The sequence below is a fragment of the Hippocampus bargibanti genome, linkage group LG07 (assembly GCF_051943395.1).
Source record: "Hippocampus bargibanti isolate YZ-2025 linkage group LG07, ASM5194339v1, whole genome shotgun sequence".
NCBI lineage: Eukaryota > Metazoa > Chordata > Actinopteri > Syngnathiformes > Syngnathidae > Hippocampus > Hippocampus bargibanti.
Genome location: NC_142740.1, coordinates 25891664 through 25915937, shown reverse-complemented (window position 1 = coordinate 25915937; position 24274 = coordinate 25891664). Strand labels below are relative to the sequence as shown.

At 39.9% G+C, this 24274-nt stretch overlaps 2 protein-coding genes across 5 annotated transcripts in view; one reads left to right on the top strand and one right to left on the bottom strand.

The window, feature by feature from the left end:
- The window catches only part of LOC148895945 (choline transporter-like protein 5-A), a 35563-nt gene extending 22275 nt beyond the window's left edge, over nt 1-13288 (bottom strand). For all 3 annotated transcript variants that reach the window (XM_089001311.1, XM_089001313.1, XM_089001312.1), the window contains exons 1-2: nt 13124-13288; nt 3757-3805 (exon numbers count right to left, since the gene is read on the bottom strand). In XM_089001311.1, coding sequence (XP_088857437.1) covers nt 3757-3805; nt 13124-13160 — 86 coding nt within the window. In that variant the 5' untranslated portion in view covers nt 13161-13288. The remainder of the gene's footprint in view (nt 1-3756; nt 3806-13123) is intronic.
- LOC148895944 (alpha-N-acetylgalactosaminide alpha-2,6-sialyltransferase 5-like) lies at nt 13287-22645 on the top strand. 2 transcript variants are annotated; one of them, XM_089001316.1, is made up of 5 exons: nt 13287-15677; nt 15991-16197; nt 16684-17093; nt 18894-19001; nt 20551-22645. In XM_089001316.1, exons 1-5 carry the CDS (start codon nt 15663-15665, stop codon nt 20780-20782), a joined length of 972 nt encoding a protein of 323 aa, XP_088857442.1. In that variant the 5' UTR covers nt 13287-15662; the 3' UTR covers nt 20783-22645. The 2 variants fall into 2 exon arrangements, with proteins under 2 accessions (XP_088857442.1, XP_088857441.1); XM_089001315.1 differs by lacking the exon at nt 13287-15677 and having other exon boundaries at nt 15930-16197.
- Nucleotides 22646-24274: the final 1629 nt, after the last annotated feature.

Genomic DNA, 24274 nt, shown 5'->3' with positions numbered 1-24274 from the left:
AAGCCATTGTTTTGATTCGCCAGCAATGCAAGACGTCATGGTGTGACATCACGAACAAGGGGGCGGGATCTTCTGAAACTGGCCACTTCCGGGTTCATTTTTTTGCAGATTTTGGACACTAAGTCATTTTTATTGGTGTTTTACATTTGACTAAAAATATCATCCTGCGTGTTTTGGGTATTTTAGATGCTATAAAACGTTTTTCTAGTGTCAGTTAAAAAACAAAAAAGTGACATCGGTTGTCCTTTAAAGGTGCCAATATTTTTTTTTTTGGAAGCCCTTTTGTGAAATATGACATAGAGCGCCATTCCCGAATTAGTTCCTTCCGAAATTGTGAAAGTTATAAGGGGTGTGGCATCAAAGATGTTACATTTCTTCAGAGGGATGCATTTTTTTCTTGCGATAGTGTATTATTAAAAGCCTAGGTAGAAGCGTAGGCAAAAAAAAAAAAAAAATGTGTGCAGTATGCTGTGTTCACTGAAGGTTCTCATTAGGAGAAAGCCTCACACCAAAAGAAACTTCAAAGTATGTGTGGTGCCTTTACCCATATGGAGAAGAGATGCCTACTGTACAGGAAAGAGTAAAAAAAAAAGACTGAAAGCCAAAAGACCTTCATAGAAGCCTGCAGACATAGAATTGAAACAAGATAAGATCATGCATTAGCTGAGAAAAATGACTAAATCATGAAAAGAAACGTCCACAAAAAGCCTGCGGAGACCCTCGGGGTTTTTTATTCGTGCTTCAATCGAAAAAAAACTCTTCCGCATTGTGCCACTGAAATTCCCAGACACCCAGCGGCCAATTTATTAGGGACACCTGCACTAGATAAGATCCAAAACAAGAACCGTATTAAAGACAACCATAGTGGAATAAACTTGACATATTTTGGATTTATCATGGATTACATAAACACGTGGATGAAATAACGCACCTTTGCCCGTGGCAAAACACGTCGACTGGTGCCTTGTAGAAATATGACTTTTAAAAAAATCCACGATTAAGAAATAAATCCCGAAATTGACAAAAGAAGCCAAAAAGCGCTGATGCGTGTGTGGAACTGTCACAGCTTGGAATTGAAGCGGATTTACATGGTGACAGGACGTGAGACATTCCGTCTTCGTCAATGGATGCTACAGCTTCGTGTTTGCTTTCAATATTTAGCTCGTAGCAGACATGCATATTTCACTGTGATGTCCCTGATACACTGGTGAAAAGGAGGCTTTGATCCTCTCCTCTTTCATCTAGAACGGCTTAATGCAACAAAAAGGGTGCAGAAAGTGCTTAACATTGAATGCCTGTGTCTTTGTGTTGTCATATTACAGTGATACTTTGGCTTACAAACTTAATTGATTCCCAGACAGAGTGTGTCAGGCGAAAAGTGTGTATCCCAAAAATTAATTTCCCATAGGAAACCATTAAAATGAGAATAATCCGTTCCCAGGTCTCCATAAAACATAATTTTCTACTAAATAAGCCTTAAAACTACACAAAACATACCTTATTTTATGTATAATAAATGTGCTATGGTATTATAATTAAAGAAATAAACTGTACAGTATAATAATGTCGTTTTATTTACCTTTGTGATGGTCGTTGATGGCTTGATGGAATGGAATGGCCGGTTTCCTCAGCATTAAACACTTGATGAGGAACGTAACCTTCTTCTTTCACCATCTTGAGGAATGATCCCTTGTCGGTGCTTTCACTGTGATAATTTGATCTAGTTCCTCATTAATTGTGTTCTGTTTAGCTGGGTTGATAGCTTTTTGCATTAAGTGTACAGATGGCTTGTGCGGGATGTTTGTGGAGTCTGATTGATGGGATATTTTAACCTTGCAGTCTACACTCTTCCTTTGAACTGTCAAAGTTGAAACTCTCTCACTGTGGTCTGCCTGTCTCTTTAATGTTTAAACCCCCCACCCCCTCACTGCTGCGTTCTTGACCAATCACATGGCTTTAACCGAAGACTGCCATTTTGTTGTTAGAAGAACGGGCTTGTTCGCGAACGACACATCACTCATTGAGGTAGCTCTGTGTATGAAAAAAGTTCATATGCCAAGGTAAAATTTTCATAAATTTAACGTTCGTAAACCGAAAACTTCGTAAGCTAAGGGGTTCGTAAACCGAGGTATCACTGTCATTTCATTTTTTTTTTTTTCGTTTGACTTCAGGATGGCGCCACAAGATTGGCTGCCTTTCCAGCAGCTCCTGCATTTGGTTTAACTACTTCTTTTGTTCCTGTCCTCTTCCTTCCATAACTTTGCTGCTGTGAAATATAAATTTCTCCACTGCAAGACTAATAGAGGCTAATACAATTCAATCCAATCCAATTCAATGTGTTGATGCTGATATTCTTACCTTGTCCACTTGGGGGCAGTCTAAAACAGGCATGAAGGCATAAAGAAGACTTGCCTCAAATTGTAGCTGATCAATCTTGGCTACGCATGCGCAGGTTGAGATTTGAACAACAGAACTGGACTAAATTTATTTTGATATGTGTGTCTGCGCGTGTATGTGTGTGTATCTGTACACGTGCCATAAAACAAACTCCCAGCGCCGATTTGACTTATGGTGATTGATTTTGTGCGGTGAAGCGGAGAGCGCCGTCGGCACTTCACCTCCTGTCTGTATTAACCTTGCATGACAAATGATCAATCTGTCACCTCCCGGGCAGAAAGCTTACACAATAGTCAGAATCGATACACTCATGTCACAAGCTGTGACTATGATGCATCTTGGTTTGGGAGTTGGCTCGAAAGAAGCCCCCCCCCAAAAAAAATATATATATATAAATAATATATATATATATATATAATATATATAAAAAAAATATATATATAAATAATATATATATACATTGATACATACATACATACATACATACATTGATACCTCAGCTTACGAACGCTTTAGCTTAAGAACTTTTCGCCTTACGAACATTAAATTTGCGAGAATATAATCTTGGCATACGAACTAGTTTTCGACAAACGAACCAAACCACACAGGGCGCCACGGTGGCTGGCGGACTAGTTTTCGGTGGAAGAACACTAAACCACATGGTCGAACAGCGCCACGGTGGCTGACGGACCACATTTTCCACACCCACTTCCTATGAGTGCAGATATGGTTTGTTATCGAGTGGAGTACCTTTTCTGTTATGGGACCGAAAAAGACCCCACCACAGGCTTGTGTTCAGCCAAAGAGGACACAAAAGAAAATTACGGTTGAGCAGAAGAAGATCATCGAAAAACACGAACGAGGTGTGCATTTGTGTGACTTAGCGTCCCGCTACCAGTATGCTAGGTCGACCATTGCTACGTGTGGCTAATGGTGTTTCTGTATTGTCTAAGCAACGGTCTCAGGCAATAGAAGACGTTGAAAAACTTCTGTCGATTTGGCTTAACGAAAAGCAGATAGCAGGGGACAGTGTGAGTGCGGGTATTATCGCCGAGAAAGAACGGCAACTTCACTTGAATATTATCAAGAGGCAGTACAGTTTATTTCTTTAATTAGAATACAATAGCACATTTATCATACATAAAATAAGGTATATTTTGTGTAGTTTTGAGGCTTATTTCATAGAAAATTATGTTTTATGGGGAGCTGGGAATGGATTATTCTCATTTTTAATGGTTTCTTATGGGAAATAAATGTTTGGCAGAGGAACTTTTCGCCTTACACACACTTTCTGGGAAGCAATTAAGTAAACTGATGTATCACTGTATATATAAAAATGATTGTGAGAATAATCAATACCTGCTGTGAATCGGTCCTCTGAACTTTGGGTCATACTTGCGTGGCTCACCTGTGAAGACAAGCAAAACAGAGAAATTAGATTCATGAACAAAATTAGGTACTGTATTATGTACGGTTGTTCTCCCCGGGCCCGCGTGGGTTTTCTCTGGGTCCTTCGGTTTCCTCCGACATTCCTAAAAAAATCCATGGCAGGCTGATTGAACTGAAATTGTCCCAAGGTGTGAATGTGAGTTTGTTTGTCTCTGTGTGCCCTGCGATTGGCTGGTAACCAATTCAGGGTGTCCCTCGCCTCGTGCCCAAAAACGGCTGGGATAGGCTCCAGCATCCCCCGCGACCCTAATGAGGATAAACCGGTCTGGAAAATGGATGGTTGGATTGATGGATTATGTACGGTAAATGTTCTAGGCCTTTGCATCTACAGAATACTGAATGAAAGTAAGACAAGTAAAAAAAACTATATGTTCGAGGATTGACCCCTGAGGCACACCACACTGACTCCACATATTCCAGAAATGGACATCCCCAAAAAATTTTGGTTTTGCTCATAGATACCACAATTCTAACACGTAATATCATGATCTGCGAAGGGTATTTATGTTGAAAACAAGTCATCAGATTTGTCCATATGGCCGCAGCAGACTGGAATCACAGAGGGATCAATGAGAGTCAGTAGGAAGACGACAGATTGTGAGTCACGGTAGAAGATTTTTTTTCACCTAAAGTCACATGAAGTTGTGTCTCCTTATACCACCGTAGGAATTGCATCCATACATCTATTACAAAATATACCTCATTTTATGTAAAATAAACGTGCTATTGTATTGTAATTAAAGAAATAAACTGTACCGTATAATGGTCATTTTATTTACATTTGTGAAGGTCGTTGATGTAGTTGCCTTTTGATGATATCCGAGTGAAGTTGCCGTGCTTTCTCAGTGATAATACCCTCACTCACACTGTCCCCTGCTAGCTGCTTTTCGTTAATCCAAATAAACAGAAGTTTTTCAACCTCTTCTATTGCCTGAGACCTTTGGTTAGACAACACAGAAACACCCTTAGCCACACGTAGAAATGGTTGATTTAGCATCTTGGTACTGGGACGCTAAGTCACACAAACGCACTCCTCGTATTTTTTGATGATCTCCTTCTTCTGCTCGATCGTAATTTTCTTTTGTGTCCTCTTTGGTTTAACACTAGCCTGTGGTGGGGTCTTTTTCTGTCCCAAAAAAAAGCAAAAGTATCCACTCCATAACATATCACATCTGCACTGAGTGCACTCAAAGAAAGTAAGTGGATGTGGAAAAGTAGTCCGCCAGCCATTATGGCGCTCCGTGTGTTTCCCTAGTTTCTATGTCAAGATTATATTCTCGCGAATTTAATGTTTGTAAGGGGCAAAAGGTTTGTTAGCTAAAGCGTTCGTAAGCCGAGGTATCACTGGATATAGAAAAGTTTCAAAATGCACCATTCGCCTTATACTCCAGTGCACTTTATACACTGGAAAATATGGTACTTATAACGGTATACAGATTGCTAAAAAAACAAATCTCATCTTCCAATGCAGCAAAATAACGATGCGGTTCAGCAGGATGGAGGCATTGGGCAAGTAGGCGGGGGATGGTGTATGCTGCGCCGTACATCCATTCATTTTTGATGAAAGCACTTGCTTCAGCCACACACTGTGGAAAGCAATCGGAGGAAGAATGCCTTTCAGGCTTTAAAAAGTGGACTTGAAACTGAAATAACAGCAGGAGTGAGGTTTCTGAATGGCTACATTCAAAGTCCTCACTCCTGTAGAGAATTTGGTTAAAATATCATTTTACTTTTTGTTTTATGAACATTTCCCCCACATTAACCATGCACACACACACACACAAACACACACAGTGAGTAAAAACTGTGTGTATCCAAGTTAAATGAAAATACCAAAAAATCATTTTAGGGTGAATTTGTGAGGACCTCTCTGAAACTTTAACAGAAGCATATATCGACGCTCTAGAAGCCTTTAGAATGAAAAAGGTCCTCACTTGTCAAAAATGTTCTCACTATGTATGGTGTAAAACAGGGGTCGGGAACCTATGGCTCGCGAGCTATATATGGATCTTTTGATGATTGCATATGGCTCGCCGATAAATCTAAATACATATTCTCGCTTTCTTCTGTTCATTTTCTATTGGGGCTGCAGTTGGCGGAAAGCGCAATTTTGATTGGATGACACTGAACTAGGTTGGCGGAAAGCGCAATTTTGATTGGATGATACTGGCCGTCAGTTAAAACAGGTAAACGCCCCTTTAAATGAGCCAGACGAGTAAAAACAAAGTACACTTCAGCTTGAATGCACCGGAGGATTCGCCTTTGTGGAGAGAAAGGGTTCTGATTCTAATTTGTAATGAAACAATACCATCGATTAAACAGTCGAATGTCAGTGACATTTTAACAAGCCCCATGTTAACGTTAGCATCAATATACTTCTGTGAGAATTATGTTGCATAGCAAGTGTGGAAGCTAATGAGCCATGTGCAGGCTAACTAGCAGTAACTTCGCGTATGGAGCCGGCAAGTTGACTTTAGTGCCGATCGTGGCTGGATTTTTACCAATCATGAGGAACGGAAAATCATTCATGTTAACGGTGAGTACTATCACAAAGTTATTTTAAATACAGTAAAGTCTCATTATATCGATATTCTCGGGAGTCGGAAAAAATATCGATATAACCGGACTATCGATATATCCGATCCTGCGGGCATGTAATTTTCTCCTTGAGTTCATAGAAATAGTATCGTAATAAGCAGTACTATCGATATAACCGATATCGATATTACGAGACTTTACTGTAATGCATTCTGACATTTTGTTGAAAAGTGGCTGCGCGTGCGTGCGTGTGCTTGTGTGTGTGTGTGTGTGTGTGTGTGTGTGTGTGTGTGTGTGTGTGTGTGTGTGTGTGTGTGTGTGTGTGTGCGCGAGCGCTCACGTGATGTGGCTCTCACTGAAAAACATTTCGAAATATTTTACTTTTATGGCTCTCTTAGTCAAAAAGGTTCCCGAACCCTGGTATAAAATGTTAGTGGTCCTCACAAGACTAGTCATACAAACACGCACGCACACACACACACACACACACGCACAATCACGCACACACACACGCACAATCTCTCTCTCACAAAATAATCACACCAGTCCCCCACAGTTCCCGTCGGACTCCATCTTGGAAGCAATCACTGCAGCTAAGAGGCACCAGATGGCTCGTTTTTTCTCTCCTTCTAATAGTAAGGGTGTTTGAGGATAATATCCATCCTTTTTTCACCCCCCCCTCCCCACCCCCTCCTTCACTTTTGTTGCTCTCAACTGCCCTTTCCGTATCCTCACTCACACCGGTTTTTCTCCCTCCTGAGATAAGCACAACCTTTTAAACTATTGTCTCCTTTTCGAGACTTCAGTATCAAGATCAATGCTTTACATTAACTTAGTAGCACCCCCCCCCCCCCTCCCCAGGGATTTTTTTTTCAAATATTAGCGAGCTTTAGAGCAGATGTGTCAAAGTCATTTTTTGCCGCGGGCCACATTGTAGTTATGGTTTCCTCTCGAGGGCCGTTATGAATTTGGGGAACCCATTAGAATACTTAAATCCCTTCAAATATTACATATAGAGCACACAGCAAATTAATGAATAACTCGTTTTCAAGTCAAGAATAATGACTTTTATTGTGGTTGACATCCAAAAATATGAAATTTTGGCTCAGATTTTAGCAATCATCATGGAATTTAACAAGTTTGATTTGCTTTCGCGGGCCGAAAAAAATGATGTGGTGGGCCGGATTTGGCCCGCGGGCCTTAACTTTGACACCTGTGCTTTAGAGGATGAGGTAGTGAGCAAGTTGGCTATTTCTAAAGCCCGCTGGATCATCTCTTAACAGGAACAGCGGCGAAAAAACAATAATAATAAAGGACAGTCAATGCACACCGACAACCTTTTTAAAAACCAACAGCGGGGATGCAGGTTGGGAATCGACCCCCCCAAGAGGGGCGTTAGCGTCTGAGAGCTGTCAGCCGTTGACAGCGAGCCTGCCGCTTCTGTGCTGTCGGGAGGAAGTGTTGTTGCTGTCATGTGACCTTGGCTACTTGTGTCGGAAGCTTCATTTTTAGCGTTCAATCGGGTTGGACCGAGATCATTCGATTATTAGAGGACAGGCTGTGAAGTTGGTGCTAATAGGAAAGTACATTCATTCCTTTCATCACTTTGCTGCTGTGAAATGTAAATTTCTCCACTGTGAGACTAATAAAGGCATATCCAATCCTATCCAATCCAATCCAATCCAAAGTAGTAGTAGTCGGTAACGTTGAAGTTTACGTTGAATTCATAGATCCATACAATCGGGGAGGCTGGGTTGTTAAAGAGAGTCATCGCTGCATGTGTATGCAAGGTATACAGACACTCCCCTACTTACGAACATTCGAGTTACGAACAACGGTACATACGAACATTTTTTTTAGTAACATATGTAGTATTCTCTCCAGTTGTACATGTACATATCTTTAAAGAGCATTTTGTTTTTCTACTTTTCTTTCCTTTCCCCTTCCTTTCATAATTCTGCTGCTGCGTTACTTCCGGGTAGAGTGAACGCTGGCGCGAATGGCTGCCGCTGCTCACCCGCACAAAAAAAATCCAGTGACTGTAAAGTGTCCTTGAGTTTTGAAAGGCGCTTATAAATTAAATGTATTACTATTTTCTTGCGGGAGGTGCGGATAAAGTGCTGGTCATACCTCTGGCAATGTTTTTCCCTCCCACGAGGGGGCAGGATTTGCCTTTTGTCCACGTTAGCGCTTTGTTACAGCTTCAGCTGTTGTTAAAGAACTATATAAATCAATATGGATATATAGTATTGTATTTTGTACATCCGCCCCCATTTCAAGCTCAGATAACTCCAGACCCATATAACTTAGCAATTAACGATTTTTTTTTCTGATGAAAGAAGAGAGTTTAAGGTTTCTTACGCTGAATTGAATGTTGATGTAGTTCGAAAAATCAATATTCTGTGGGTTCTGCAATTTGAGTGAAAATGACAAAAACCCTGGTACTAAAGCGGACGCATTTTTGCACATTGTCCGGCAGTGCTGCTCACCCGCAGAAAAAAAGGTTCTTATCGCGTGACTGTATGTTTAGTTTGACAGCAAACTTCAACTGCGGTTGACTTGAAATAGCTTGAAGCCTCTTTTTGTAGAATTGGTCCCTATTTGGCAAACTGCCGCGAGCTGCTATCTCCAATTTTTGCTTACAAGTCAAAAAAAAAAAAAAAAAAAAGCAACCAACATATCATATCTTGAAAAAAAACACCCGTTCTTTTGTTTGTGTTATCCACAAAATCTTTGTATAACACAATGCTGCATATTATCCACACGGTAGAATACAGTCGTGTTCTTTCACTTTACGTACCAGTGAGACAAGTAAATTAATGAGGTTAATCGTGCCGCAGCGGTGTTCATTGCATCAAGCTAATGGAGAGTTTTGTGGAGTCATGGTGTGAGCAAGTGGTTGAAATAGCCATGGCGCTCTCGTGTCCTTTTTGTTTTTGTAATCCACTATTTAAGAACAACATGACACTTGTTCTTTCATAGTCGTAAATGTCAATGTGGTTCCCTTGTTAACCCTTGATTTAAAGGACAACCGACATGACTTTTTTTGTTTCCTAACTGACACCAGAAAAACGTTTTATAGCATCTAAAATACCCAAAACACACAGTATGATATTTTTATTCAAACGCAAAACACCAATAAAAATGACTTAAAGTGTGCTAAATCACCGAAAAATTGAGCTGCGAATTGGGCATTTTCAGAAAGTCCCGCCCCCAGTTCGTGACGTCACGCCAAGACGTCTTGCATTGCTGGAGAATCAAAACAATGGCTTCAGATTCGGAGAATATGCTTTCTTGTTACACATCCAGTTATGAATATGATTCAAATAGTTCTGAAGAGCAAAGCATACATGTTTGCAATCGATTAAATAATTTATTCCGTGCCATTTTGAGGCAACATTGGGGAGAAATGTATCACCAAAAAATAGGCAAAAAATGGCGTCCATGCTCCTGTGAGGAATTAATCAGCCCATTTCCATAGGCTGATAAATTCCTTACATGGAGCTTGGTCGGCCTCTTCTGGCAGCTTTTTGGTGCAACGCGAGGTTGTCAGATGGAAGGACTGCTACAATGTGTCTTTTTTTTTTCAGTCAGGGGCATTCCTTCAGTGACGTCACGTACGGACTCGTCACCAACTCAAAAACAAGACTTCCTGAATATTCAGCGCGAGTCTTAGAACTTCATTTGAAGCCATTTTACACATTATGGACACAACTTGTCCCGAGTCCTTGGTTGTCCTTTAAGGTTCCTGTGGTGTGCTATTAGTGAAATAAAGTCACTGCCAGACGATGTGGAAAAATGTGTCCACTCCAGTGCCAGGGTTTTTGTCATTTTCACTCAAATTGCATGACCCACAGAATATAGAATTTTAGTACTACATAAACATTCCATAAAGCATTAGAAACTTTAGACTCTCTTCTTTCATCAGAAAAAAAGAGTTAATTCCTAAGTTATATGGGTCCGGAGTTATCTGAGCTTGAAATGGGGGCGGATGTACAAAATACAATACTATATATCCATATTGATTGATATAGCGCTTGAACAACAGCCTAAGTTGTAACAAAGCGCTAACATGGACAAAAAGCAAATGATGCCCCCCTCGTGGAGGGGAAAAAAATATTGCCAGAGGTCTGACCATCTCTTTATCATCACCACCCGTAAGAAAAAACAAAACCGGAACAAATTCAGGAATTGCGCTCCATATCGCACTCTTCAATTCCCGAATAAATTTGGGAATGGCAGAGAATAAATTACGATATGAGTGACGAGCTTATTCAGTCTTCTTTTTGGGATATGAGAGGAAACCGAAGTACCCACAGAAAACCCACACATGCACGGGAAGACATGCGGTTTACGATTATTTTGTTTTGAAATTGCTGAGGTTGGTTTCAAATAGTATTATTTTTATGAGTGCAGAATATTTTCAAAGTATCACACATCTTCCACAAAACTCGACCCAGCTAACTTAAATTTGACAAGGTGCCGAAGTAGCCCATCTGCAGAGAGCCGTGGCAATCAAACTATATGACTGACGGGTTGCAGTCACCACTGGCAGAGATTTACCGTCGCGGGACGCCCAGGACACGAGGGTTCAATAGCAGATGGGGGCGGTGGGCACTTGGCACCGGGATGCATGACAAGAGATGAGATTTCAGAAATCTCATAGGGGTATTTAAAATAACCAGGAATAGAGGATGTCATAAGACAAACAATAGCGACAGAAAAGCTATCAAGTATACGGCAACAATCTCTCTTCAAGAGGCTGCGACCAATTGTTCTGAGCTCCCCGAATTTTTAATACCAATTAATTTTTAGGGATAATCAAATGATAGGGTAACTAACTGAAAGAAGCAACAGCTACCAAATAATATTCAATATTTCAGTTCCAAAAGGGCTCGGCAATAATACGGCCTGAACAAAAAAACAGAGATTTTCTTTAGGGAAGGTATCTTATCCCTGATCCACTACTGAAATGGATGCTTTGATCCTCTCCTCTTTCATCTAGAACTGCTTCATGTAATCACAAAGAGGGTACAGCAAGTCCTGAAGAATGAATGACTCTCTGTGTCTTTGTGTTGTCATATTATTTGTTATTTTTGCTTTTTTTGTTTTACTAAGATGGCGCGTGAACACGCAGCGGCTCCGCTCTCCCGGCAAATTGGCGTTTTCATGTTTATTATGTTTGTTAAAGTCATTATAAGTGCCTTGCATGCTGGGTCCGAGAGGACAGTAATTTCATCTGTGCTGTATGTCATGCATATTAGCAAATTTGACAATAAAGCTGACTTTGACTTATATATACTGTAGTTTATATCTTCGCATATGCTTCAGAGGTGTCATTAGCTTGAGAGAAGACAAAAAATGAAGCAATCAGGGTAATTATATTGCCGCATTTGTGGGCAAGGAGAGCAATAATTTGAAATTTGTTTCAATTCCCAGTCAACTCCCACAGAAAATTTCAACATGGAATATTTATATTATATATTTATTATTATAAATATACACTTTATTATACAGTACAGTTTATTTCTTTAATTATAATAACATAGCACATTTATTAGACATAAAATAACGTATATTTTGTGATTGGTCAAGAACGCAGCAGTGAGGGAGGTGGTTTATACATTAAAGAGACAGGCAGATGACAGTGAGAGTTTCAACTTTGATTTGATTTCAAAGGCAGAGTGTAGACTGCAAGGTTAAAATATCCCATCAATCAGGCTCCACAAACAACCCGCACAAGCCATCTGTACACTTAATGCAAAAAGCTATCAACCCAGCTAAACAAAACACAATTGATGAGGAACTAGATAAAATTATCACAGAGAAAGCACCTACAAGGGATCATTACTCAAGATGGTGAAAGAAGGTTTAGTTCCTCATCAAGTGTTTAATGCTGAGAAAACCGGCCACTCCATTCCATCAAGCCATCAACAACCATCACAAAGGTAAATAAAACCACTTTATTGTACTGTACAGTTTATTTCTTTCATTATAATAGCATAGCACATTTATTATACATAAAATAAGGTATATGTTGTGTAATTTTAAGGCTTAGAAAATTAGAAAGTAGAAAATCATGTTTTATGGGGACCTGGGAACGGATTATTCTCATTTTAATGGCTTCCTACAGGAAATTAATTTTTGGGATACACACTTTTCGCCTTACACACTCTGTCTGGGAACCAATTGAGTTCGTAAACCAATGTATCACTGTACTTCACGCCACAAATAAACATCTCACCTATCGAATCCTTTGTCATTGTCCCTTTGTGCTGGTGTCACAAACTCTAGTGAGTTCTGATGCACAAATTCGCTCATACGATTCGTAATTACCCACACAACGAGATGTCACCGTCATCGCGCTTTGCTGCATCTACGACGACGAAGGGTGACGACAAAATAATAACTATTATTTTTCTTGTGAATATTTATCTTGTGATTTCACGTCCGTTGGGTACGTGTGTTTTAATTGCTTTTATTCGTCGTCGTTCCATAGTGCTCTAATCAAAAAGGCTGACGACCGTTTTTTTTCCCTGTTTGTGGATTTCATTGTAACTTGTGACAAAATCGTTTGTCTGTTAGCAAGCTGGCTAACATTCCTTTACTGGACTCCTCGGAACCACTACCGAGGGGTACCGGGGATATGTTGTCATGATGTTACCGGACAAGAGAAAGACAGACGGGCTTGAAAATATTGTAGTCAACAACAACAACAACAACAACAAAAAACACTCACCATAATAGATGGTGGGAATGACCGTCTTCCGAGACATGACACTCTTCAAAGGGGACCGATGCTGCGCCGTCGTCGCCTTGGACCCGGGGTATGCATATGCCGAGTCGGGGTGTGCAGGTGGGGGTAGAGGTGGAGGGGAAGCGCCGTGAGACCCAAAATAAAACACCCCGGGCCACCTGCATCCGAGGTCTCGTCAGGTCGGGAAGATGCTCGCTTCGACCACGCAGCTCAGCTTCAGTGATGTTTACAGCTCGACTTCATTAATTATTCCGAAATGTTCTTAAAGGGTCCGCCGTTTTCAGTTCTTTGTTCGGCGCTAGTTTACTCGCCTTTTCTTTTATTTACTCCCGCCCCTTCTATTTGGATAGATTCGGTGATATTTTTAAGTGAAATTAGAGGAATGTGTATTATGTCGTGTCGGTTGGTGTTTATTAAAATAATTAAAGACTCTCGTCTTTGTTTGGGCTTGGCTGAGAAAGTTAAGCAAACTACTGACACCTGGTGGAATGTACGAGTTAATTCAACACCCCATTTTCCCCACCCTTCAATAAAGGAGTGTATAATTTCAATTCCACCTTGTTAACTGAAAGGAGATGAATCCCTTTTATCTTGTGTTAGTTTGTGATTATTAAAAAAATAAACAAAGCCTATGGCCTTTGTTTTGGCTTGGCTAAGAAAGGTAAGCAAAATACTGAGCCCTGGCGGCAGGTACGAGTTACTTCAACACCCCCCTTTTTACACCTCTCAACAAAGGAGTGTAATTTAATTTCCATCTTTAATAAATTGCCCATTGGAAATAAGTAATGAAAAAGTGAGCGGATTTTTGTTTATTTATGGAGAAAAAAATAAACAGATCATGGTGAACCAGGTGGTGTACTACACTACACGATGGCGGTCCAAGCTTGAAAACAATGGCGGACAAAGGAGCAGAAAGGAGTCGGTGGCAACAATTCAATATTTTGGGGGAGGGGGGCAGTATAAGCAACCAAATCATCCGGAGTTCGTCGACTTTCTTTTTCAGAATCTGATTTAAGAGCATGAAGAAAAAAATGTAAAATGAACTTTACTTTCAATGAAATATTTGGACTTTGAGGAGTGAGTGGCACCAGGGGCAGACAACAACTAGTAGGGGAGCCACGAGCCGTTGGGTGTACAATTAACACCTCGACATGCTCATTTAATCATTTCACAGCTGCAGTATAAGGAGCCAACCTGAATGCTACAGTAATTGCAATTGCCAGACATTTAACCCCCCACGCCCTCTATATATTCACCCCTTAGATATATTATTGGACTAGAAAGGCATAATTGATGTACTATAAAGACTGTCAGCTATAAATGACTTTCTGACTCTACCGGTATGAAAAAAAAGGAAGTTTTACTGTAACGTCATTACTCTGCCATCGCTGGCATGCTGTGCAATTCAACTTTGTAACCGAAATACAGTAATCCCTCGTCTATCATGGTTAATGCGGACCGGGAATACCCGCGATAGACGAAAAACTGCGATGTAGCGAACCCTACATGTATTGGTAAAATTACATGTGTATGATGACAAAAAAAAGTATTTTTAAGGCCAAATTTAGTGGAACACACTACAGGACATGCATAAAGAAGCACCATACAGTGATACCTTGGCTTATGAACTTAATTGGTTCCCAGACAGAGTGTGTAAGGCGAAATGTGTGTATCCCAAAAATTAATTTCCCATAGGAAACCATTAAAATGAGAATAATCAGTTCCCATGTCCCCATAAAACTTAATTTTCTACCGCTCTGCGCTGATGCTCTTACTCATCCTCAATCCATGCATCCATCCAGCCGCAGAAACAGCGCCGATGCATATGTGGAAACTGTCACGACTTGGAATTGAAGCGGATTTACATGGGACAGGAGATGTGAGACAATCTCTTTTCGTCGGTGGATGCTACAGTGTTTGTTTTCAACATTTAGCTTGTAGCAGGTGTGCACATTTCACCATGACATCCCTGATCCACTGGTGAAAGGGACGCTTTGATCTAGAACTGCTTCATACAACAAAGGAGGTGCAGAAAGTGCTTATGATTGAATGATGATGTCACATACTTTGTTATTTAGTTTTTTTGTTGCTGTTTTCACTTCAAGATGGCGCCGTGAGAGTGGCTGCCTTTACGGCAGCTCCTGTATTTTGTTTTTCTACTTCTTCCTTTCCTTTCCTCATCACTTTTCTGGTGTGAAATGCAAATCTCTCCACTGCAACACTAATAAAGGCTAATCCAATCCAATCTAATGTAAAATATATATGTACCTTGGATGAATGAAGCTTTGTAAACACCGCGCTAGGACTTGAAGTAATACAGGAACAGGGGTGTTTAGGATCATGGGGAGGAGAGAGAGTAGCATGCATGACGAATAGGAGATGGTTGGGGGGGGGGGGGTACATCACCAGAGAGGCAATTCTCTTCAAGCTGAGGTCCCACTCATGCATGCAGAACAGACCCGATGCTACGTGCGAGCTTTAGCAGAGGAAGGATGATCGCTCTGAACGAGGGGAGAGGAAAATGAGGATCCGCTTGGTAATTAAAAATGAGACCTGTCGGGGGGAAATATGTAGATTGTGCCTTTTTTTAGGGGGGGGGGGGGCATGCTTTAGAATTCAGCGATGCTCTCAAGCGAGCTCCAGCTTGTGAGTTGGCATATATCTATATACACTGTTCGTACATCATGAAGCAACATGGGTGCATCAATGGGCGCTATTTTTTTTACCTCAGATTTAAAAAAATAATTACACACTAGACCGCTGTTGCTCACCTCCTGTTTGACTAACCTCTATCCTTCTCTTGTGCGATGACAAGTGTGACACAATGTGTTAACGTCTCGCCGTTTCAGTGCCAAAGTGTCACTAGCATCATTGTCATCACCATGGTGACCAGTTTGATGGTGGTGTACAACAGAAAATCTCGCGGTGGCAGATCATCATCGCCATCATCAGCGTCATCCTCCCAAAAAGAAGGTCCGGCACCTGCCATGAGAAAGAGATCACAAATGGCTTTGGTATCAACACTCCGGGGCTACACGGCTGTCAAAGACCGTAAGGTAAATGAAACACTGATTATTACTCGCCGTTTATCGTAAGGGAGGCGACACGAATCAACACGAAGTTTTCAGACCAAACAAAGTACCGCAAAATGCATTGTGTGTCGCTTTCTCAGTCAGGGGCGTTCCTTCAGTGACGTCACGTACGGACTCGTCACCAACTCGAAAACAAGACTTCCTGAATATTCAGTGCGAGTCTTACAACGTAGAGCATAGCTATATGCCGTGGAATCTTTGTAAAATACGCTCAGTAGAAGTCATTTGAAGTGATTTCACAAATTATAGACACAACTTGTCCGGAGGCGTCAGTTGTCCTTTAAGGCAGTGAATAATTCCAGACTCATCACTCCTCCAAAAAAAGAGAGAGAAGATAAATCATAAAACATTTTACACCATAAGTGGGTCGAACCTGTAATCTGGCGTTTGAATAGGGGTGTGTGAACTTTTCATATCCTGTTTATGTAAGTCATTGCAATTCTTCCGTAGGCTCTAAGGATGCACTGCAAGACATGCGCCCTCGTCACTAGCTCAGGTCAGGTCAGCGGTGGAAAAAAAGGCCGTGAAATCGACCGTTCCAAGTGCGTCATCCGTATGAACGACGCCCCCAGCGTGGGCTACGAGCAAGACGTGGGCCGGCGTACCAGTTTACGCGTGGTCGCCCATTCCAGCCTGCAACGAGTGCTGCGCAAGCAACGACAACTCCTCAACGCCAGCCAGGGCACGGTGTTTGTCTTCTGGGGGCCGAACAGCTGCATGAAACGCGACGGCAGAGGCCACGTTTACAACCATCTGAAAATGTTGAACCAACAGCTTCCCAGCCTCAAAGTTTATATCATTTCTCGACTTAAAATGATGGCCTTTGATGAACTTTTCAAGAATGAAACTGGCATTGACAGGTAACTGCTTCATGTGAGAATGTGTCAGAGATCCTCGAACACCGGAAGATTGTCTTTTAATATCGGCAGGGGATGCAGCCATTCATGACCGACGCCCAACACCTGCGACCCTCTGCTAAGCTATTTATTGAGAGTATATGCAAATTTAAGTGATACATTAGTAAAAAAAAATAGTCTACCAACCACCAACAACTATAAAACAACAGAACACAGACATTTTAATTGGTTGTCCTTTCCATGAACTGATAGATTTCATTACCTCTTCCTGTGAAGGAGTTTACCAAGTCGTAAATTAGTCCAAGGCCAGATTAAGATGACAGTTTAACAGGCTTTGTCTGTTCACCTCAGATTGACCACAGATTTTCTGTGCTTCCATTGTGGGCCTTCTAAGCATGAAACGTTTAAATATGATAACTTCTATTCTGTCTATTCCCTATCAGAAAGTGTCAGAGATGTTAGATCGCACACTGTGGACAAAGGCTCGGACACAGAAAGATTGTCTTTTACTGCCGGCAGGGAACGCAGTCGTTCATTACGGACGCCTGAAATCTGCAGCCCTCTGCCAAGCTATTTATTGAGAGTATATGCAAATTTAAAGGACAACCGATGTCTCCGGACAAGTTGTGTCCATAATTTGTAAAATGGCTTCAAATGACTTCTACTGAGCGTATCTTAAAAAGATTCCACCGCACATAGCTATATTTTACGTTTTAAGACTCGCGCTGAATATTCAGGAAGTCTTGTTTTTGAGTTGGTGTCTAGTCCGTACGTGACGTCACTAAAGGAACACCCCCTGACCGAAAAAAAGACACATTGTAGCAGTCCTTCCATCACGTCAATGTATTTTGCTGTATTGTTTGGTCTGAAAACCTTGTGTTGCACCCAAAAGCCGCCAGAAGAAGATTTCCAAGCTCCATATAAGGAATTTATCAGCCTGTAGAAACAGAGGTGCCCACAGGAGGTCGCCATTTTGTGCCTCTTTTCTGGTCATCGTTTCTCCCCAATGTTGCCTCAAAATGGCATGGAATAAATTCTTTAATCAATTGCAAACATGTATGCTTTCCTCTTCAGAACTATTTGAATCATATTCATAACTGGAGGTGGAACAAGAAAGCATATTCTCCGAATCTGAAGCCATTGTTTTGATTCTCAAGCAATGCAAGACGTCTTGGCGTGACATCACAAACTGGGGGCTGTTTTTCTGAAAATGCCCAATTCGCACCTCAACTTTTTGCAGATTTTGGACACTTTAAGTCATTTTTATTGGTGTGTTGCATTTGAATAAAAATATCATACTGCGTGTTTTGGGTATTTTAGATGCTATAAAACCTTTTTCTGATGTCAGTTAGGAAACAAAAAAGTGACGTCGGTTGTCCTTTAAGTGATACATTAGTAAAACATAGTATTCTTGATTAGACTACCACGCCCCTTGAGCTCTAAGCGCGAGCAGCTGTAAGCAATAAATCATTGTCTTTTCCATGAACTGATAAATTTGTAACCTGGATAATGAGCTCTTCCTGTGAAGGAGTTTCAAGTCGTAAATTACACCTATGATAAAGGAGTTTCCCAAGTCCTAAATTCTGATCTCCTAGATGAAGATGACAGGTTAACAGCCTGTGTCTGTTGACCTCAGAATGACCTCAGGTTCCTCTGTGCTTCAATTGTGTACTCGAGTCACTAAGCATATAACAGCATGAAACTTTTAAATATGATAACTCTTCTTATTCTCTCTAATCTCTAACAGAAAGTCAAAGTGGCAAACAGGTGATTTACAACAAACATTTTTTTGTGTGTGTCCAGGAAAAGTTCCAACTCCTGGCTGAGCACTGGTTGGTTCACAATGTCCATGGCCCGAGAATTGTGTGAGAGGATCAACGTATATGGCATGGTGCCACCTGACCACTGCAGGTACATTCCCAGATTTATTTATTCAATGAGCTTGCTTGATCTTTATTTGCCTGTTGGGTCTATTGGTCCAGTCATTCAAAACATATCCTGCACCTTGAATTTCAGTAACTTACAACTCCACATTTGACTGTGTTTGAGTAACTCGGACAAATAAGATTATGAGCAGATGGTTTGTTGAGTAACAGTTACACTTCAATTTTTCTTTTCTTTATGACGCTCCCTACTTCTCGTTCATCTTTAATAATAACCTGAACCAGCCACGGCAATGAGTTTGCAAACCCTCGACGACTAAGCCAAGAGACAATCCTAACTGTAGGAGACGAATTGATCCAAACGATAATAACACAGAAACACACATATGAAAAATAAATAAATAAAATACATAAACAATAAATAAATAAATAAATAAATACTATATGATTAAACAAATAAATAAATAGCTATGTAATAAATACGTAATTAACCATATAAATAAATAAATACAATATACATTAATACATTAATAAATAGACGTAAATACATATAGAAATACATAAACAAATGAGCAAATGAATGAATCCTGTGACTGTAAAGTATCCTTGAGAGGTTTGAAAGGTGCTTATAAATGACATGTATTATTATTATTATTATTATTATTATTATTATTAAGTAATTAACCAAATAAATAAAGAAATTAATAAATAAATAAATATTCAATAAATAATGAGTAAATGAGTGAATCACTAGCTAACAAATTAACCAAATAAATAAATAAATACAATATTAATGAATAAATAAACAGGTAATTACATAAAAAATGAGCAAATTAATGAATAACTAAAAACTAAACTAAACAAATAAATAAATAAATAAATAAATAAATAAGCAATGAATGAATAACTAGATAACTAGTTAACTAAATAAATAAATAAACAAATAAATAAATAAATAAATAACTAAATAACTAAATAAATAATATACATAAATACAATATGAATGAATAAATAAATAGACAATTACATTTGCAAATGAGCAAATTAATGAACAACCAATGAATTAAATAAATAAATAAAAATAAATAAATAATGAGCACATGAACAAATAACTGGCTAACTAAACCAATTAACCAAATAAATAAATAAACACATTAAAAATAAATAACTAAATACATAAATACATAAATAAATAAATACATAAATAAATACATAAATAATTAACACCATCTAATCTGTCATACAACTACAAGCAGGAGTTAACCCATCAACTCAACTATGACACGCAGGCAGTATACACATGTATAGATTCTTTATCCTCTCCGAGAAAAAGAATCAATTTTACTGCAGCTTGGTTGCTCCACTTTTTTACTACATTTCAAAATCAAATTGATGTGTAACCTGTCAGTAAATATTCTACCTCCCCCTGATGGCCAAGGCATGAAGGCATGTACACTGGGAGGAACGCTATTGAATGAGCAAGCATTGAATCTTAAGTTATTAAATCAAGCTACATCTGAAATTGTTTGATTGAAGCTGACAAATGTCATCCCATTTGACTCTTGCATATAATATAGAGCCCCTTCCAATCCGTCAGTGCCATATCACTACTACGAGCCTTCCGGACCCTCTGAGTGCGCCATGTACCTGTCCCACGAGAGAACCCGGCGAGGGAGTCACCATCGCTTCATCACAGAGAAGATGGCCTTTTCCAACTGGGCTCGCAAACTCGACATCTATTTTTACCAGCCGGACTGGAAGCCGGGAGCCACAGTAAACATCTCCAGCGTCGTTCGGAGCGGATTCTGAATTATTTGAGAAGAAACAGACAACATTCCGTTACACTATAAAGAACTCTGACAAAAGCGGTTATTTATACATGTGAGGTTTCTAAATTGTTCACTTGGTGTAAGATGGCACATTTCATTTGTAAGTGGATCACAGCCATACAAAACATTCAGATAGGAAATCACCTTTTCCCATTCAAACAAATGGGAAGACCATTAATTCGTTCCAGTTTTGAATTAAAAAAAGCGTGTAATATGTATTTTAATGGAGGAAAACGAGCACTCCATGACAATGGACTTTGCAAAAACATTAAAGGACAACCGACCCCATTTTTTTGTTTCCTAACTGACATCAGAAAAATGTTTTATAGCATCTAAAATACACAAAACACACAGGCTCATATTTTCTTGTCAAATGCAAAAGACCAATAAAAACGAGTTAAAGTGTCCCAAAACGACTTCAAAATGACCCCAGAAATGGCGAGTTTCAGAAGGTGCCTCCTCCTTGTTCGTAACGTCACGCCAGGACGTCTTGCCTTGCTCTAGAATCAAAACAATGGCTTCAGATTTGGAGCAGATGCTTTGGAGAATATGATTCAAATACAGTAAAGTCTCGTTATATCGATATTCTCGGGAGTCGGAAAAAAAATCGATATAACCGGACTATCGATATATCCGATCCTGCGGCATGTAAATTTTCTCCTTGCGTTCATAGAAATAGTATCGTAATAAGCAGTACTATCGATATAACCAATATCGATATAACAAGACTTCGTAGTTCTGAAGAGGAAAGCATAAATGTTTGCAATCGATTAAAGAAGTACTTCCATATCAATTCGAGCCGTCAATGTAGCGTCCCAGGAAATGCACAAGATGGCGCCCACGCTCCGTTGGAAATGGGCTGATTTGTCTGCTGGGAATTTGTGTCAACTAGTATCAAATCAAAAAAGTAGAAATTTATGTTTTATGGGGACCTGGGAATGGATTATTCTCATTTTAAATGTTTCCTATGGGAAATTACTTTTTGGGATACACACTTTTTGCCTTACACACTCTCTGGGAACCAATTAAGTTCGTAAGCCATGGTATCACTGTACCTGTACAGTCGTTTTCTATAAATCGGGGCTTTTGCCTCCTGTTGTGGCGACTTATGGTATTTCAGAAACTGCAAACAAAAATGCTAATATTACGATTACTGTACTTAGTAAATAGCTGAGGATGTATTCAACATAGGAAAAAGTGAATTAGTCTCTTTGTGATCAAACAAAAACATTTCCCCCTCCTTGTGGCACCATGCGGTAATAATTTATAAAATGGCTGCCTGGGCGACCATTTAAGGCTATTTGGGAGTTGTACGATGGGGAGAAAATGACGACGACAAGTACGAACAGGGGAAGAGTACGTTTGATTCCTGTGACTTTTGCTTTTTGGAGTGCTTTTTCTCATAGGCGCAGGAAAGGACAGTGAATCCAACTTTTAAGGCTTATTTTCTGTTACTCCGGTTGAACACAAGCCACCCTCACCGGGCCTGTTTTTTATCCCATTATGACAATTCGACAAAAGGATGTGATTTTTAGTCTTGTGTATGTGGCTCATGTTTCCGTCTGGGACAGAACATTTGGAAGGCGTGATGTCAAAGTCGGGAAAGTATTTGGCAAGTGATTTGGGGTTGTTAGGCATCTCAAGAAAGAAAAGGAGAGGACAAAAAACAGCAAGGAGTTAAAGGACAACCAACGTCACTTTTTTGTTTTTTAACTGACACCAGAAAAACGTTTTATAGCATCTAAAATACCCAAAACCAACAGTATGATATTTTTGTCAAATGCAAAACACCAATAAAAATGACTTAAAGCACAGGTGTGAAAGTCAAGGCCCGCGGGCCAAATCCGGCCCACCACATCATTTTTTTCGCCCCGCGAAAGCAAATCAAACTTGTTAAATTCCATGATGCTTGCCAAAATCTGAGCCAAAATTTCATATTTTTGGATGTCAACCACAATAAAAGTCATTATTCTTGACTTCAGATTTGAAAACGAGTTATTTATTAATTTGCTGTGTGCTCTATATGTAATATTTGAAGGGATTTAAACATTCTAATGGGTTCCCCAAATTCATAACTGCCCTCGAGAGAAAACCATAACTACAATGTGGCCCGCGGCAAAAAATGACTTTGACACCCCTGGTATAAAGTGTCCAAAATCTGCAAAAAGTTGAGCTGCGAATTGGGCATTTTCAGAAAGACACGCCCCTTCACCTACTTCAAAATGACCTCGGAGATGCCGAGTTTCAGAAGGTCACGCCTCCTTGTTTGTGATGTCACGCCAAGATGTCTTGCCATGCTCTCGAATCAAAACAATGGCTTCAGATTCAGAGAATATGCTTTCTTGTTACACATCCAGTTATGAATATGATTCAAATAGTTCTGAAGAGGAAAGCATACATGTTTTCAATCGATTAAAGAATTTATTTTTGCCATTTTGAGGCAACATTGGGGGAAAATCTCTCACCCAAAAAAAGAGGCACAAAATGGCGACCTCCTGTGGCCACCTCCGTTTCAACAGGCTGATAAATTCCTTATATGGAGCTTGGACGCCCTCTTCTGGCCTCCTGGCAGCTTTTGGGTGCAACACGAGGTCCCCAGACCAAACAGGTACAGCAAAATACATTGACGTGATGGAAGGACCGCTACAATGCGTCTTTTTTTACGGTAAAGGGCGGTCCTTTAGTGACGTTACGGACGGACTCATCACCAACTCAAAAACAAGACTTCCTGAATATTCAGCGCAAGTCTTAAAACGTAAAATATGGCTATATGCGGTGGAATCTTTGTAAAATACGCTCAGTAGAAGTCATTTGAAGCCATTTTACAAATTATGGACTCAACTTGTCCGGAGACGTCGGTTGTCCTTTAAAACAGTGATTGCTGTGCCCCTCCCATAAGAGACTGGCAAATTATGTACCTTTGTTTTGTCTACTTTCATGTCAGCAACATGCACTGAGATGTAATTAAAATATACATTCAAAAAACACTTTCAAACAAAAAAAGTAATATTTTTATGTTTGAAACATAATAAATAATAAAAATATAATTGCCTTCAACATTTAGCTTGTAGCAGATATGCACATTCCACCATGACGTCCCTGATGCACTGGTGAAAAGGACACTTTGATCTTCTCCTGTTTATCTCGAACTACTTCATACAACAAAAAGGGTGCAGAAACTGGTTTAGATCGAATGATTGTGTCTTTGTGTTGTCATATTAGTTGTTATTTAGTTTTCTTGTTCTTTTGACTTCAAGATGGCGCCGCGAGAGTGGCTGCCTTTACATCAGCTCCTGTATTTTGTTTTTCTACTTCTTCCTTTCCTTTCCTCTTCCTTCCATAATTTTGCTGCAGTGAAATGTAAATCTCTCCACTGCGAGACTAATAAAGCTTAATCCAATTCCAATATAATGTTGAAATAATCACAAAATATCATCGTTCTCATTTTAGTAGAACATCTCACCCTGCTTTT